General features: G+C 37.8%; 1 protein-coding gene across 11 annotated transcripts in view; it reads left to right on the top strand.

Moving 5' to 3' along the window:
* PDE4D (phosphodiesterase 4D) overlaps positions 1-17,789 on the top strand; it is a 586,247-nt gene that overhangs the window by 423,324 nt on the left and 145,134 nt on the right. Inside the window, exon 1 of one of the 11 annotated variants that reach the window (XM_009559570.2) lies at positions 10,531-10,857. The exons of the other annotated variants lie outside the window; for them this stretch is intronic. Within the exon in view, the coding sequence (XP_009557865.1) occupies positions 10,793-10,857 (65 nt within the window). The 5' untranslated portion in view covers positions 10,531-10,792. Of the gene's footprint in view, positions 1-10,530; positions 10,858-17,789 lie in introns of those variants that run through there. 11 annotated transcript variants of the gene reach the window in all.

Genomic DNA, 17,789 nt, shown 5'->3' with positions numbered 1-17,789 from the left:
AATATAGAAGGTTGCATCATGGCTTCTCAACATAAACCTGATGTTTGATACTATTTAAGATAGCAGATAAGAAAGGACATGTCCAAAGCAGAAGACTATGGAATTTGCTTCACAGAAGATGTGGAGTGAGACTGAGAGAAGAAAATTATTTCAGTTAGGCAGTAGAGTTGAAATACAAGATAATAGAATGTTGTTGTGAAACAATTTTTAGAATCAAGCAGTAGTTTCTGGCTTCAAAATCCATGAGAGCTCAAGGAAAATGAAAATAAGACTTGTCCAGGAGGAGGTAATTTGAAGCGCTGATTGATATAAGAGTGAATTAAATACTGAAAATCTGTGAGGTTTAGGTGGTCTCAATTATAGCTATTTAGAGGACAAAACTCATGATTATGTATCACTTCTTAGCTTTTTTATTTACAACTGAGATATAAATTATATTTTAGCAAGTAACAATCATGACCATGTAGCTCTTCTTCTGCAGAATGTGTAAATCTAACCTTCCTAAAAAGCTACCATGACAACTAACCATGGTTTAGGTTAGTTGAAAAAATTATATTCATCTAAAGGAAAATTTATTAAGGGGAAAAGTTACTTTCAATTAATTACTCGATTTATAAAAGAGTGGAGAATAAACTCATATTTCTTAAAAGTGAAGTGGCAATTTAAGTTTTCGTGTGGTTCAAAAAGTAAATCTTTGAAAAGATACCAAGTTAGTACCTGATTGTCTGTATTCTCCTAGAGGTACTTCTTCTAAGAAAATCAGTAAATTAAGTCCATGCCCCTTAGTTGATTTGAACTGCTCTTCATTGTTTTTGAAAATTACTTGATGCCTGGCAGAGAAGGACCTGGGTTGACAGACGGCTGAATATGAGCCAGCAGTGTGCCCAGGTGGCCAAGGAGGCCAATCACTTCTTGGCCTGTATCAGAAATAGGATGGGCAGCAGGACCAGGAGAGTGATTGGGCCTCTGCACTTGGCATTGATGAGACCACACCTCAGATACTGTGTTTGGTTTTGGGCCCCTCACTACAAGAAAGACATTGAGGTGCTGGAGCGTGTCCAGAGAAGGGCAACAAAGCTGGTGAATGGGCAGGAGAACAAGTCTTACGAGGAGTGGCTGAGAGAACTGGGGTTGTTTAGGCTAGAAAAAAGGAGGCTAAGGGGAGACCTTATCACTGTCTACAACTACCTGAAAGGAGGTTGTAGCAAAGTGGGTGTTGGTCTCTTCTCCCAAGTGATAAGCAACAGGATGATAGGGAGTGGCCTCGAATTGCTGCAGGAGGGGTTCAGATTAGACATTAGGAAGAATTTATTCGCCATAAGGGTTATTTGGTACTGGAACAGACTGCTTGGGAGGTGGTTGAGTCACCATCCCTGAAGTCATTTAAAAGATGGGCAGATGAAGTGCTTAGGGATATGGTTTAGTAGTGGACAGGTACAATTGGGCTTGATGAACTCAAAGGTCTTTTCCAACCTAGTGATTCTGTGATTCTACAAATACATCATTAATGGATCTTTAAACACGTTGATCACAGAATGGAAGTGAACAGGTAGGATCTCCCATTGCAATTGTAAATTGATGATTTTTTTTTTAGGAAATGTGATGTTACAAGGCTGATGAACACCGTTTATTTCAAAAAAAAATAAACCTAAGTCAAGAAAGAGAAAACTTCGTGACTTTCCTCTTTTTTTAAAGATTCTTCTGCCTTTAACACATCAGCAAATGTCTAGAAGGAAGTTAGTTGGATTGGATTCAGTGGTTAAAAATAGAGATAGCTTTGCTAATCAAATACTGAAGGAGAGAATCAAGAAAAGAGAAGAGATTGGTTTGCTATATTAGAAGGCTATCATTAGAGTATGTGAAAGGAAAACACTTGCTCACTATCAAGAGCAAGTCCTAGTTTCAGTATTGCCGTCCTGCATAATATAAATATGCCTTTTTGGAAACATATGCTGACATATTTTCAGGAATTTGATGACACACAAATTATCTGGTTTACCTATGACAGAATCACAGAATCACTAGGTTGGAAAAGACCTCCAGGATCATCGAGTCCAACCATTCCTATCAACCGCTAAACCATGCCCCTGAGCATCTCATCCACCATCTTTTAAATACTTCCAGGGATGAAGACTCAGCCACCTTCCTGGGCAGCCTGTGAAAGCCAAAGAGGAAAGATGCGCATTGTCCATGTCCAATGTGGTACTGCACTGGCAATACTGAAATGCTTGCATCCAATTTGTGTGATTTATACATCCACAACAACATGAAGTTTCTAGCTATTATCATCTCTAGTGGTATTTAACAATGAGTGTAGCTGTCAGTTTCTTTGATATATATTCTGCAACATGCTTTTCTTATGCCTAGTACATTGTCTAATAAGGAAAACTTCAAACAGATAAAAATGAAATAAAGAATTCAGAATAAATTAGCCCTAAATTGGGCAGAATTTAGAATCAGTGAACATGAGAACACACTGTGTCTCCCCTTCCAGTTGTCTAGGTATTCAGAAGAAGTCAGTCTGACAACAGCTTTAACTGGTAGGCATCACTGGTGTAGTGTGTGTGTGTGTGTGTGTGTGTGTATGTGTGTGTGTGTGTGAGGCCAAATATGAAAATTTTTTGACATCTACATTTCTAGAAAAGCAAAATCTTTAATCCTATCTACATTCAGTTCAACCGCTACAAGTGAGTAAAGAGGGAAAAAAAAAAGAAATGTTATAGAAGCCTAAAGTTTTCAGGCTGGTACCCTAAGATTTATCGACTACATCAAGAATTGTCCAGTGTCTAGGTTTCTGATGTAAAAGAGGCAGGCAGCCTTAGATAGATAGACAGCTGTGAGGAACGGTTCTCTGTCTTAAAATAGATGTTTGAATCATGGAAATAGACTACCCCAGCAAGTAGCTATCAGAGCTGTCTATAGCAACAGCCTAGCTGACCAGTTTAAATCAGCAACCAAACCTTCCAACAGCTCAAGGCTAGTGAGAAAATTCTTTTCTTGGTGTGCCTTATTTAGCTCTCAGTGAATAATTCATGGCAAGTAATGTACTCTCAACTTAACCTTCATTTCTACTCATAGGAGGCTTTCCAATAAGTTGCCACATTTCTAAACACATAGCTTTTTTTATTTCATTTGTAGTTTTGAGTTTGACAATTCTGTGTTGAAAATCAAGCAAGTTTCACACTTCGGAGTGCCCAGATGAAATGCTTGCTTTTTTCTTTCTTCTGCCTGTGCCAGCTGGAATAAGTCTTAAGAGTTTTCCATACCTTGAAAATAAATAGATGTACAAGATTAGAGAATTTTATACAAATTCAAGGGGATTTTTTGAAACACAAATGGCCTAGAAGTGCGGTTCTTCTTCAAGAAAGGTTTGGTAGCATAACAAATAAATCATTAATTCAATTTTACTTCCTCACAGTTTTCTGAAGGACTTATAAGTGTGGATGATGTCATTCTACCAAACAAGAGCCTTATCCATGTCTGACTCATTCAGGTCATGGTCCAATACCTGTGGATGCCAAGTTTCCATTAATAAGCATGGGAAAATCCACTCTTCCATTTTGTAGAGAACTGTGCTGTTACACTGATGCAAATGCCCTACGTCAAATTTGTTTTCAGAAAGAATTTCTAATAATAAATGTTGATTGCTTCACTGCTTCCAAAAAGACAAACATGTTACTGAAACATAATCATTTTAGAATAGGTGTGGTTGGAGAATACAGCTTTGCTATTAATGGCAGATATTTGTTCTACACAAGGTAAAGTTGGGGAAAAAAGTGCTTTAATATATAAAGTTAGCTCAAATACTTAAAATTTAAGTGTGTGCTTAAATTTTCAGGTTTTATATATAAGGTTTCTCTTCTTGAAATGGTGGTGTATTTCATATTCTTGAAATACATATGTAGTCTTCTTGAAATGGCGATATCCAAAGTGTCTTCCAGATGTCACTCCTTAATCTCTCACTTCTGCATTTTGAGTGATATACAGCAGCACTATGGCATTCTTCTGAATAGGATGAGGATGAAAGAGGATATATCCTACAAAATATCATTGTTCTCAAAATAGTAAGCCTGACATTTAACAGTAACTTTGTGCAGGACCAGCCCTACTTATGAAATCTTCTTGAGAGAAATAGGGTTTTCTCTGGCTTTTCCTGGCAGCCACTGCTTCATTAATAAAAGAATAAAAATGTTAGTCTTTACCTTTTGGGGGGACGAAAAGATTAACATTGGAAAACATAGCTACTGCTGAACTCTGTGCTGACAAGTATAAGTCACCAATGTTTATTTTTTAAGCATCTGTTTAGCTAAGAAATTGTAGTCCAGGCTCCTGTAGAGCAAATAGTTCAGAAACAGAAGGCCTAATGGAAACATCAATAGATTTTCCCTTTAAAAGTGTAATTAGTACTCTTATTATTGCAGAATGTCCATTTAAAGCTGACAAAAAGACTATGTTTTTATAATACAAAGCATATTTTTATAGTTTTATAACTAGAGATATGGTTGTATATGCAGAGGGATTTTTTATGTCTTACTTAAAAAAAGAGAGAAACAGCCAGACACACTAGGCAGTCTTAGCTCAGATCAAGTCCAAAGTCTTCTACAGGGCTATTTAATTTTAGGCTATTCACTGTTATTCAGTATTAGTGTTAGCTGATACCTTTTATTTAAACCTTAATGCTAGACATAACCGTAGACCACAGCCATAACTGGTAGTATGAACTCACTCTGTTTTGCTAGACTGTAATGTTTGTTAGAAAAAAAAGATATTCTCCTACTAGTAAAAATTATCTAATTATTTTTCTTTCTGAATCTCTAGCAACAAAGATTTAAGCAATTACTAGGTCTATTCTGATAAAGCTTTGTTTCTGCTATTGAGTTTATGTGGACCGGCAATAGTCGGTCGTTAATCAGATTTGCCAGTCTCTTAACTGCATGCGTGACTGAATCAAATGAAAGTCGGGCCAGAAAGTAGATAGAGGGACATATTTTAAGCCAAGCATATATCAAGAATCTAGCTTTTCTAAGTGAGGGAGAGAGGCACTGTAAGGCCTTTCATTTGCTGTTCACGCTACAGCTGAGGCAGCAGCACCTGAGCAGTTTCAAAAGGTACCAAGACAAAGTATCCTCAGTCAAGGCATCATGGCAAAATAGGGTATACTAATGTAAGGCCCTCTTTGCCATGCTACCTGTGAGGAGTTTTGTACAGGTGAGTCAAGGTAAAGATTTTGTAAAGCACATAGTAACTGTATTTACACTGTTATAACTGAGCAAATAAACCATATTTATTCATAAGTCAGGCAGCCTGATCCAGGCAGCTAAATGTAAATGAAAAGAAACACTAATGACTTCTGTTGTATTTCTTCTATGCCCTTTGATTTGCCCTTCTCCAGTCTTAAGAATTCTAAGCTGTGATTATTATTAGACTTCTCTGTAATTTCAGTTATGCAGTTATCTATATCTTTTTCCTCTTTGATAAAGTTGCTGCAATCAAAAGGGAGCGTGCTATTACTTAGAAGTGAACAGCAGAGTTTAATTTCCTGGCATTTCCTCAACACACTACAAAAATAATTTGCTATGGTGAGCAGTGGTAAAATCTTCTGGTGGGACAAAAATTTCCTTTTCTAATTCTCTGGCTAATACTTATTATTGAAAGATGTCTCTCCTGAACCTGTATTATTAGTTCCCAAGGCCACTCATGCAGGCAATATAGGACATCTTGTTAATCTTTTCTGTCCTTCAGTCTTGTTCAGCAATACATGACATAAGAGGATAAACAAGTGCTGCAGATGAACTAGGATGAACTGTACAACTCACAGTTTAGCAAAAGTAACTGTTATGGCACTTAGCTTGTGAGAAAGTGTTTCCTATTGTGAATTATGTGCTTCTAGAGATTAGAAGGGTTGGCTTTGCATCGCAGTGCATATTCTTTGTATGAATACAGTTTTTTATTTTATTTTATACAAATATCTAAAATGGTACGGGTGAATAAAAAAAAGGAAAGATATAAAGTGTACACAAGACCAGATGCAACAGTAGCTAAGCAACACTGAAGATAGTCGTGAGTGATTGAACTCAGATCCAAGTTTTTAGAGATAATTTAATAATCCTATCTGAAATAAATTTATGGTGAAAGTAAGACTGCAACTCAAGAAGCAGCTGCTTGTTGTATACCTTTCATTTGCTAAAGTGCATTCCAAACAACATACTTAAAAGCCCAGTCATTCTTTACCTGTTAAGGCTTGATGTTAGGCTTCCAGCATTCTGTTTCTCTTGATAAATTGCCAGTGTCCCTATGTGCCCTAAAGCAATGCATATTTGCTAGAAATTCCTGATTTTTTCACCCCAGTAAACAAGAAAAGTGGTATCAGGACTTGCAGGTTTAGCTTAAAATGTTAAACTCAAGTCTTAGCAGGCTATAGGGGCTTTCACTTTGTCTTAAAAATGAAGTTTGTGCATCTATTTCTTCAGCTCATGTAAAACCAGGAATAATAACCTGCCAACTATTGCATGTTTTCAGCCCTTTGAATTCAAAGTGCTTTTCAAGCCACATAATGTCCATTACCTCTGTTTTGCAAATGAGGAAGCCAAAACTCAGAATGTTTAAGGAAAGTTTCCATACTCGCAAGACAAAGCTATTCCATGAACAGAACAGTCAGTCCTGCACCTCATTCCCTAAGCCATCCTTTTTCCAATGAATTTTAATTTTCAATTTTGTGCAATGTAACACTGGTTTAATTCAATTAGTTACTAATTTGAAGATGTGTGAGTAACATGCAAGCTTTCTCAAAGTGGGTTGAATCCTGCACACTTTTTATTATTGGTGTTCTAATTCTATCTCTTTTTATCCTTAGACAACTTAACTATACAGCCAAAGCCTCAGTTGACATATAAATGCAGATAAAAAATACTACTGCTTTTCTTGCCACTTTCATTATTAGTGTATTTAGCAGTACTGAATGGCTCCATCTTTTAGTATTTTCATTAACTTAAAATACTTTCTTCTTTATTTTTATTATGCAGCCAACACTTGCCTTAATAGTGATGGCATAGCAATAAGAGATCCGTTCAAGAGCCTTTATTCCTGCCACACCAGAAAATAACTCCATAAAGGACAATAAATACTGATTTTTTTTTGAAGATGCAGAATGACGTGTGCAAATCCAGTTCTACAAGCGCCTGTTTCATTTATCTCAAATAAATTATTGTATTTATGCACTATGTGTATTATATGTACATCTGTAAAGCTGTGCATATCTCTTTATAACAGGTAGTGTATAATAATGAGTATGCTTACATTTATCTTCTTTATAGTACTACAAAGACGTATCTGTACATAATTTACCTGTCAGCATTTTGGATTTAATAACATAAAATGCCATACCTCTTACTCATAAAATATTGTTCTGAGAAAAAAGGATGCTTGCAGTTAATATAGGTACATTTCCATCTTCTAATATGTAAATCAGCTATTATGAAGAAGTTGGATCTGATACTGTCTTATCTCTTTGAGAAGTTTCATTTACTTCTCTTCCTGATTGCTTCTTACTGGCTATTCTAACAATCAGTTAATTGATATCACAATTTTCCATTGCTATCAGAATGGAATGGCGATTTCTTTACTCTCCTAGTTTCTCTTCATTTGTCTCTGTTAATTCTTCAGATTACGAGGAGACTTTTGTTATTTAACCCCATATCAAGACTGGGGGCCTGCCTCCTGCGTCGAGGAGCAGGAAAAACAGATAAATCGGCGGGGAGGGGGGTGTGAGGATGCTGTGTGGAAGCAAATAGTGAAAGGAAAACAAATAGAAGCAGGCTTTAAGGGAAAGAATTCGGGTCTGTATGCCTGGGGGTGGGTCTGTTGGTGGTTAATGGCTTCAAATTGTGCCAGCGGAGGTTCAGGTTGAACATAAGGAAAATATTCTTCACTGAAAGGCTTATGAAAAATGGGACTCCACCAGTCAGAGCTGTGTCCCCTGGCAGAAGGGAAAGGAGGAACTTATTTGTAGTGGTTTAGTGTGTGTGGTATTATGAGAGCTCAATGGCCAAGTTGGATGGTTCGTTGTACAGCCTGATGCGGTGGGAGGTGTCCCTGCCCATGGCAGGGGGTTGGAACCGGATGATCTTTAAGGTCCCTTCCAACTCAAACCATTCTGTGATTCTGTGATTCTGTGATCCTCTGTGAGCACAGTGAACTGGCATGATCTTATCCTTATTTAAATCTTAGATAAAACTGCCATTTGTATTAATGGTGTGCAACACATTTTATGTATGAATTAGAAGCTATTGCTAACTACCAAAGTTGGTCTAAGGGTTTCGTTAGAAACTTTTATAGCTAAGGTTTGTCTTTCTCATACTAACTATTCGCTGTGTTCTCTACAAAATCTTTTCTCACATTCCCTTTTGCTGGAAGTCTATGCTTCTGAGGATAGGCTTTGATTTGACTGCTTGAAATACAGTTGCAATATCGTAGTCTTCTGGTTGTTAATATGTGGTTCATAGAGCGCCTGGTCTGAAGCTGACAGGCTGATGAAGGGTACCAAAAAAGAAAGCGTGTTAGCAATATGTTTTAGTATTTACCTCTGTTGGTGATCTGCATCAGATGTTTTTTCTGAATCTGCATTGAAAAAGACTGCCTTACTTATATAACTAAGATGTATTTATATTATATAGCAATATTTATTATATAAAGATACTGCAGTCTTTTTCTAGTTATATTTCTATTAATTACAAGTAAGAGGCAGCGTCTTGATGGATGCTTTTGAAAACAAACCATCTTCAGATATCTGCAGTGTGGCACAACGGAAGTAGTCCTTGAATATTCCATTCCAATATGGTGAAAATGTGGTCAAATGCTGTATTCTCTTTCATTTTGTGTTCTTCATTGATACAGGAATAGTGTTAATATCAGTAATAAATAAGCAAGAAAACTTGAATGGTCAGCTATTTTGAAATAGCTCAGCACTTCTAGTTCATATAATTTTTATTCTTCTTTATGACCTATTCCATCTGTTTAGGGAATAAAAAAGTTTCACAACATGGTGCCTGATTTATACTCACTTCTATAGATGTGTGACCTACACAGTGACAGACCCAACTGTTAATAAATGTCCCATGACTGTATGACCCTTTGAGCTAAATTTATCACAGATGCTTTTTCCACCCTGTGAAGTTAACTTCTGTGATTCCACAGGACTCTTAAAAAAGGTCCTGCATTAACTACTAGGTGATATTTGGAGGATAGGTGCCATAAAACATGAAGAACAGACTGCTTACTGAGAAACCTTATTAACATTCCTTCTGCTGTCGTGGATTACTTTATATTCAGATGACTGGCACAAGCCTCCAGGGCAGTTAGGATCTTTCCTGTTGAAACAAAATGCAGTTGGTAGTGCTTTTTATTGTACTGTTATGAAAAAACGTGTAAAGGTTCCAGAGAGCTTTATACAGTTCACACACATTCCTACTTGATGATTTTTTGGGCATTTTAGTGCGTAGCCTGTTTGACAGGTTTTCCTTCTATTTGCCAAAACTGTATAAATTTTATGAATACAATTTTTAGTGCTTGCTTTCGCTATTAACCTAGCTGCATTACCACTTGTAAGGACTGTACAAAGCCATGGCTATTACGTATGTAACCACATGTGGAGCAATAACTTCGCTTTCTCAGTTTAAAAATAATTATAATACACTTCAGAGCAAATTCAAAATCTATAATTTAGATGGCATATCCAGGTCTCTGTGTTTTCTTCCTCTTCTAATGCTCAAATTGTCAAATATGCTTATACTAATATTTCCTTAAAGGAATTAACTTTCTAAGTTTTTGTGGTAAGTTTTTGACTAGAAATTATAAATGCAAATGTGTTTCCAATGCATAAACTATTAATGTATTTACTGTAAGAGGAAAAGATATCTTTCTTCAGAACAGTAGAGACGACGTCATGTTAGAGTTCTTTAACTGAGGTATTTTGTCCTTCAGTGATTTATAACAATAGCTGTCTGTATGTGTGTTTGACTTGAACAGTCAACAAGGAGTTTTATTTTTACTAAACTTCCCCACAGTGTTTTGAATGTCTTTCAGAAAGGGAATACTTTTTGTTTTGTGAAATTAGACAATAGTATTTATTCACAGTATCTAGGCAAGTGCTAGGACAAAAAGAGAAAGAAAAATTACACTTTTAGGTAAGGCTTTTAGTTAACTTAGAATGAAGAATCTTTGTTCCTTGCTTTACTCCACAGAGACTAATTTATCTAGCATGTCTCTAAGTGCAAATTCCCTGCAAACTCACTAATGTTGCTGTAACTTACCTTAATATTTTCCATTCATTTGTTATCCATCAGTAATGGGGTTTTTGTTTTGTTTTGGGGTTGGTTTTTTGTGTGGGTTTTTTGGTTTGTTTTGTTTTAATGTGATCGACCTTTAAACCTGTTGTTATCAAACTGTAAGAAAGAGAGAGAGAGAGACTCTTTTCAGCTGCCTTCATTCCCATGTGACCTGCAAGGAGAATAGATTCAAAATAGACTAGTTCCTCCCAGGGCAATGCAAGACAGAAGAGAAAAGCACTGTCATTTCCGAACGGCACAGTGCTGGAGTAAATTCAGCATGAAAAAGGAAGGAGTTGCAGCGTGTTAGAATTCTTCCTTTTCAGGCTGGGCTATTACAGGAGACGGACTTCAAGAGTTTAAAAAAGCAAGGGATTTAAAAAAATACTTTGAAATGGAGTACTTTGAGAATGAGCTCTGTGAGGACTGCTGATGTTTGACTGCTAGAAATACTGAAGGAATTTTTGAAAATGAGCATTGTTATGAAGCCAAGATCCCGATCTACCAGCTCCTTAAGGACTGCCGATGCAATGTGGTAATGTGTTTGGTTTGTTTCTTTCAAGCTTCCTTTCCTATTATGACACACAGACATGTCCCAAGAAAGCCACAGGGTTTAATATTGAATTGATAGATTTTGCATGGGTATTGAAGATGTTTAGCTGCTGAGTTTCACAATTAATAGTAAGAAACATTATTTAGCTTTTTCTTGTACAATGCTGTGTGTAGCATTTTTTTTTAACGAGAAACCATTACATACTTTTTTTTTTCCCCTCTGTTACATATATTTTTCATATTCAGTAGTCCTTGCACTTATGGATACCTTCTAAAAATCCTCAGTAGATTTATTTCAGGCATAAGTTATATTATAAAGTTATAATATGAAGCTTTCAGTTCTGGAGGCTGGAAAGTAAAATGAAGCTATAGCTTGCATGAGTTATTTTGGGATACTTACATGTAGTTTTGCTGGATAAAAAGACGAACTGGCAGACATAATTGTCCTGAGAGGAGACAGACTTCATATTAACATGTGTAAGACTGTGCTGTGTTATGCTTCATGTGTTTTCCCTCCTCTCAGATACTTAGAGCAGTAGTAGCAGACTGTGTAATAGCTGTGTATATGATTTTCTTGCAGATATTTTCAGTTAGCAATCAGCAAAGTTCGGTCTTTGAACTGTTTTTATTTTTTCTTGTGTTAACTTTATATAGCCCAGTAGGCACCAACAGAACACTTTTCTATTAGGTATGTGAAATAAATTTTTCCATGTCTCCCACAGTTTTTTCTTCGCTGTGTGTTTAATAAAACTACTATCATTTTAATGAGCACATGATAGACTAATTGTTCAGGGCTATATTTAACTGGTATAAAATGATGTGTTTTAAGACATAGCCTTTGTTTAGAAATAAGTGATGAGTTAGTGTGGTATAGACTAGTAACTAAATATGTTCTTTTGTGAGGAAAGATATCTAGTTAATCAAATATTAGCCTATTAAAAACTTCACGTTTCGAATAGTCTTAGTTCTGAGTTAAAGCTATGTCAGTACTACCATTAAAGAAGTTAGTAATTTTTTCCATTTAATCTTTTAATAAAAGGATTTTGTATTAAAAGGAAATTGAATAACTACACTACTCAAGCTAAACAGTGGTCCCCAGTTGTTCTCAGAGAACACTAAGGAAGTGTTTTGCTGAAATAAATCCAATCAGTTGTGCCTCTATAACTTTATTAAAATTAATTATTTGAAAATAATTAATTAAGTTATACAGTGTTGATGAACTGTGTATCACTAAATTGTTACATTTTGCGGGCTGTCTCTAAGACAGAGGTTAAAATATAGGTACCTTAATTATTAAGTACAACTGTACAAGTAAATCAATATCTCTGATTGAGTTTTCTGCCTTTCAATTATTACTTTTTTGACTGCTTCCATTGATTCTTGCGGGGAAAAAAGAAAACATTTTTAATTAAAAAAATCATTGTAGCTGATATGTGTGGGCTGATTTGACTACCAGTTATTCTGTCTAAAAATACCTGCCCGCTTCCCTTTTGTTACCAATGCCTTTAGCTATAACCTTGATCTGGTAGGTGAGAATACCCATTCTGCTGATTGCGAATTGGGAGTTCTCTGTTACCCTGCGGTTTGGAAACACTACCTGAGCTCCGAGGTGGCTCGTAGGGAGATCCTTGGAGGCTGACTAGACAAGGTACATGCTGTTCTCTGGCAACATGGATGGAAGCCAGGCAAGCCCTGCCCCAAGAGAGCAGAGGGAAACTGGAGTGCAGAGGGAGGAGAGAAGGGGAAGGAGCCACTGAGCTCAGATCCTGGCTGCCTCCAGGAAGGTGGCAGCTCAGGACAGCCCACCCTACCCACACTGCCCAGCCGAGCAACCTGCGTGACGGGACTGAGCAGGACTGATTTCCAAAGCGGCTGCGTGGCTTTTGTTGGTGTTCTTAATGACCAGCAGTCTGTGGATTTGTCCTTGTGGGTCAGCCCCACACCTCGCAGTTGTGTAGGGCAGAATAGCAACACTACAGTCTCACTGCGGTATTGCACAGCATCAAAATGCTTAGGGACAAGTAATATGATAATTCAGGAGTACTAATGCATGTTAAGGCCAGAAGGCAGGAAAGCATGCAATTGTCCTTTCTTTATCTACTAACATAGCAATCCTGCTGTGTGTTGAGGGAACAGGGTGACTTGAAGGAAGGACAAGACGGGAGAATGTGAGCAGAAAAGCCACAGGGGGGTTGTAGGTCCTGGGAGCACAGGAACTGAGTGACACATTTCTACTGAGGTATGGATATTGCTCTCGCAAGGGTTTGAGCAAAATGGACCCAGGACTGCACTGCACTGCAGTTTCCCATGGGAACATAGTTCCCATGAAGACCAGAAACTGGGCTTCCAACATGCAGAAACTAGCAAGAGGATGGAGACAGAGACAAGGCAGAGAAAGTTGCACTTTTGCTTCCCATAAATCACAATCACCCGCTGTCCAAAAGATGCCGTAACTTCAGGGTATGATATTCTTTCCAGTATCAGTATTACAAAGCAACCAAAGGGTATCTGCTGCTGGTAGTGTATGGCGGTGCATCAGCTCGCTTTGAGGAGATGCAGGTGAGCCCAGGTGTGATGATGCTTCCCCTTGCAAAGTAATCTTGGTTGGGACTGGCTGCCGCTTAGCATGACATCAGGATTTGTAGGCAAACCTTCTCTTTCTGATGCACCTTAGAAAATTTCTCTTGATGTTATAGCAACTGAAATAAAAGCAGATGGCTGGTATTTATACAGAATAAGAAGGTGACTTAATTAAGGATTATTATCTGTTTTGTTAATGCTGCTCAGCTCATTCCTACTCGTTCCTAACTTCAGGATGTGATTATGAAATATAGTTGTGAGGCGGAATGCTTCTGGTAATTGTCTAGAAGGGATAAATGATGGTATAGACTTCTCAGTGAAGATGATTGATTTGTCTTGTTACTCCTAAGGAGAAATAACAAGGTAGTAAGGAAACTCATTGTAAGATAAAACCTTGGCTAAAACAGGAGTACATGGCGTTTAAATGAGAATATGATTCCACTTCCTTGACTATTTGCCACTGAACGGTAGAGCAGCATTGTTCAAAGAAAATGTCATATTGCTGTTTTGTTGGGCTTTTTTTTTTCTTTTATAATGATGAAGGAAAATGTTGAACTTAGTAAAAATACTGTTTTGGAAGAACTGAATTAAGATTTCAGAAGTTTAAAAGAGGACCTGATGGCAAGTCAAGCAATCAGCTAGGATTGTCTGACAACAGCTTACTGGCTGGAAGAGATGCAGCTGATCAGGTTTTAGAACTGGGTGGGTTTGGGGGTTTTTGTCTTTTGATTATTTTTTTTTCCCCTCCATGATACAGATAGTCAGCCCAAAGAGCTAATAAGCTGCAGGAGTATTGTCAGTTTTCTGGCACAGTCCTTTCTGTGTGATGTGTCTCGAGTTGATAGTTATGCATTTACTTTGTGGGTTGGCCTTCCTCTGTCTTTATTTATTTTTCGTAACATATGCCAGTTAGAGCTTTCCTGTTTTTTGGAACTTAGGGTTGGCTGATCTGCAAAAGATACATCCCAGCCACCCTGGTGCCCGTGAGAGTAGAGACCTTTGATGATTCAGTCTGTGGTATTCTGTAGAGCAATGCATCTGTTCTTATTTAGCTCCAGAAGTATGTGATATTGCTTGTCTGAGATACCATAAAGATTGGTAGATTGGAAATTGCTGAAGGATATTGTCAAGTATAACTTTCTTAGTCTATAAGATATTTAAATAAGTGGGAAAAAAATGAGCTATTGGATGAGCTTTTCATGACTGTGCCCTTAATATATAGATCACAATAGGGATTCTAGGTAAAAGTTTTATTGAATAGAGACAAGAAAATGCTTGTAGCCTGGCGTCAGTGGACAGTGTTGTTTCTAGAGGAGAAGACAGAAAAATGCCCGGCTGTGCTGACCTCAAAGTAGAACTGTGTCACGAGTGTAACCCGGTCTGTTGATACCCATGTCTGGCAGGAGGAAGCTGTGGCTACCTCACACTGCCTAGGGACTGGCTATCCCAGAACAATTCCATTCCCTGGTTATTGCTTGGTGCTAGCAAGCCTATTGTCAGCATAAAGATAATGAATATGTAATAAATGCTATTGAATGAATCATGTACCTCTAGGATACAGGCAGCAGACACATTTGAAGTAACTTGTGAATTTCAGATTGGGAATCCCAGTGCTGGGAAGATCAAGAGGAAAACCAGGGTATTCCTGGAAGGAGTCTTTGTCTACAGGGTAGAAACAGTACATAAATGTAATTGTGAATAATATTGGCAGGCATACCACTTGGCTGTTGAAGAGTTAACGCTTTTATTCCTGTACTAGATGAATCCTTTTTCCTCTCTGGTATTATGATAGTTTGTGGGAGGCAAGTGCCTGGTTTTGTTGTTGGCGGTATTACCTGACTCCTGTTGCCATAGCTTAAGAAGCTAATGTTGAAAAGAGGGTTGGGACCTTGCATAATTTTCAATTACACTTTTAGTAGTTGAAGATGTTGAACACAGTCCATTGAGAAGTTCAGTGCAAAGTGAAGTGTCCAAACTCATGGAGACGCTGAAGTACCAAATATCATATGCAAAATCAGGGGATTTCTGTATGCTCAACAAAGCCTGCAAGCTAGAGATGACCTTTCCTGCGTGAACACTGACTTTCATAGAATTTGTAGGTGACTTCATTTAGAAAAATAGCCTTTCATAAGCAGTATGGGTCTGAAATCATGACGGCTATAGAAATTCGACATATTATATGTGCATTTATTTATTCTGTCGATGTCAGTGCTAATGAGGAAGCTTGTATAGTCAGCACTGCACAGTTTTCTAGAGTGTGATGTTAAACTGTTTCATCCTTACCTGTTCCTTTTAGAGTCCATCTAAGGATCTGTTGCCTACAGACTTGTCTAATATACTTTTTTGAATTTGCCGATACTGTCTTCCTCCACAGCCTTCTGACAACCTTCCAGACTATGCAGGAAAGCACTTTCTTTACTGTGCTTTGAAATGTTGTCCTTCTGGTTTCAGAAAGTGTCCCTTAGTTCTGTTATTGTGGCATTTAGTGAAAGATTCTGCATTCAATTTATCCACCATCATGATTTTGTGAAGCTCAGTCAAAACCTCCTCAGCCTTTTCCTGTAGAAACTGATGAGTTGTAGCCTTCTTAGATTTTCCTAAAAAGGCTGCTGCTCCATCCGTTGATCATTTTTGCTGCCATTCTTTGGCTTTCTTCAAACACCGCCCTGTCCGTGAACTATAGAGACCAGACCACACACATTCCTTAAGACGTAAACACACCAAGGGTTTTTATTTAGTAGTAAATTTATGCCTGCTTTTTTTCTCAGTAATTTTGTTGATGGTGCCCAGTATGCTATTGGCTTTCTTGACTGCCATTTCAAGTTGAGAAGGTGATTTTATGAAATTTTTACTGTTTTTTCTCACCAGTAAAATCTTTTGTTATGCTCTCATCTCTGCATTTTTTTTATATCAGGAGGATTAGACTTGCCAACATAAAATACATTTACTTTAACATGACCGTGATACGAACTTGAAATAATAAATGTTTTTTTAAACAAACAAAAATATTGCAAAACATGCCAAGCAGAACAAATGGCAAAGTTTTGACTTCAGCAAAGAAAGGGCACTTCCTAAGAGACATTCTCTTTCGAGCCGCATCCAGAAAAATCACACGTAATTTTCTTTCCCCACCACATGCAAGCACACAATGTAGTTCTCTGCTGCTCACTTTAGTGTACAAACAATCCACTTTCAATTTTCCTGAAGATTTAATCTTGTCTTTACGGCACAATTTTTTCTCACACCTCTTCCCTGTTCACATTTGTGGATTATCAGGTCTTGGACAAAGCTCTATTCAAATGTAACTGGACCATGAGGTCAGTGAAGATGAGGCATTTCAGTGTTATCACCCGCACAATGTAAGGGAGAGGCCAGCAAGCTTAATAGGGAGCTGAAAGAGAGTAGATTTAGTTTAGATAGCAGGAAGGATTTTTTACTGTGAGGGTGGCGAGGCACTGGCACAGGTTGCCCAGAGAAGGGGTGCCCCATCCCTGGAGGTGTCTGAGGCCAGTTTGGATGAGTCTTCGGGCAACCCGATCCAGTGAAATGTGTCCTTGCTCATGGCAGGGGGCTTGGCACTAGGTGATCTTTAAGGTCCCTTCCAGCTGAAGCCATTCTATTATTCTGTGATTACTAGGCAGCTCAGCCTGGATGACTGAAAGCCCATTTACAGCTGGTTCAACTGAGGACAGGAGGTAGCCCAAATCCGGATCAATGTTTGAGATGCCTTAGTAGAAGTCGTCTGTCATTTATTCCCTTCCATTATACCATGGCTGAACTCGTTGGTTGCATTTTTCGACAAGGGGCACCTTTCTTCCTGCACAATTTCCTGAGAAGCACAATTACAGTATAAGGCATAACAGACAGGATTCAGCTCACCTAAAGATAGATGCCTGCCATACCTGAACTAGTAACCAAGAAATACTTGTTTTCGTGGTATGACTTACATCATGTTATTTAGATATCTTCCTCAGGAGGAGGTGTGCTCTTGATGTCACTGATTTTATCAACAAAAGCTCCACTGAATATAAATAATACACAGGAATGGAATCTAACTTGTTGTATATGGGCATATGCAGTGTGCACAATTAAACCAAGTGAATTCTTTCTAATGCAACTAAATTAGCTTATGTTGAATGCATGCTTTAATATTTAGTAGTTGTAGCATTCTTTTATAATAATTAGGAGAGTATTCATATAAAATAAGGGAAGTCCAAGATGGAATCACAGAATCACAGAATCACAGAATCACAAGGTTGGAAAGGACCCATTGGATCATCGAGTCCAACCATTCCTAACACTCCCTAAACCATGTCCCTAAGTACTTCATCCACC

Source organism: Cuculus canorus, chromosome Z, assembly GCF_017976375.1.
Source record: "Cuculus canorus isolate bCucCan1 chromosome Z, bCucCan1.pri, whole genome shotgun sequence".
Classification (NCBI taxonomy): Eukaryota; Metazoa; Chordata; class Aves; order Cuculiformes; family Cuculidae; genus Cuculus; species Cuculus canorus.
This window is presented reverse-complemented; position numbering and strand designations above follow the sequence as displayed.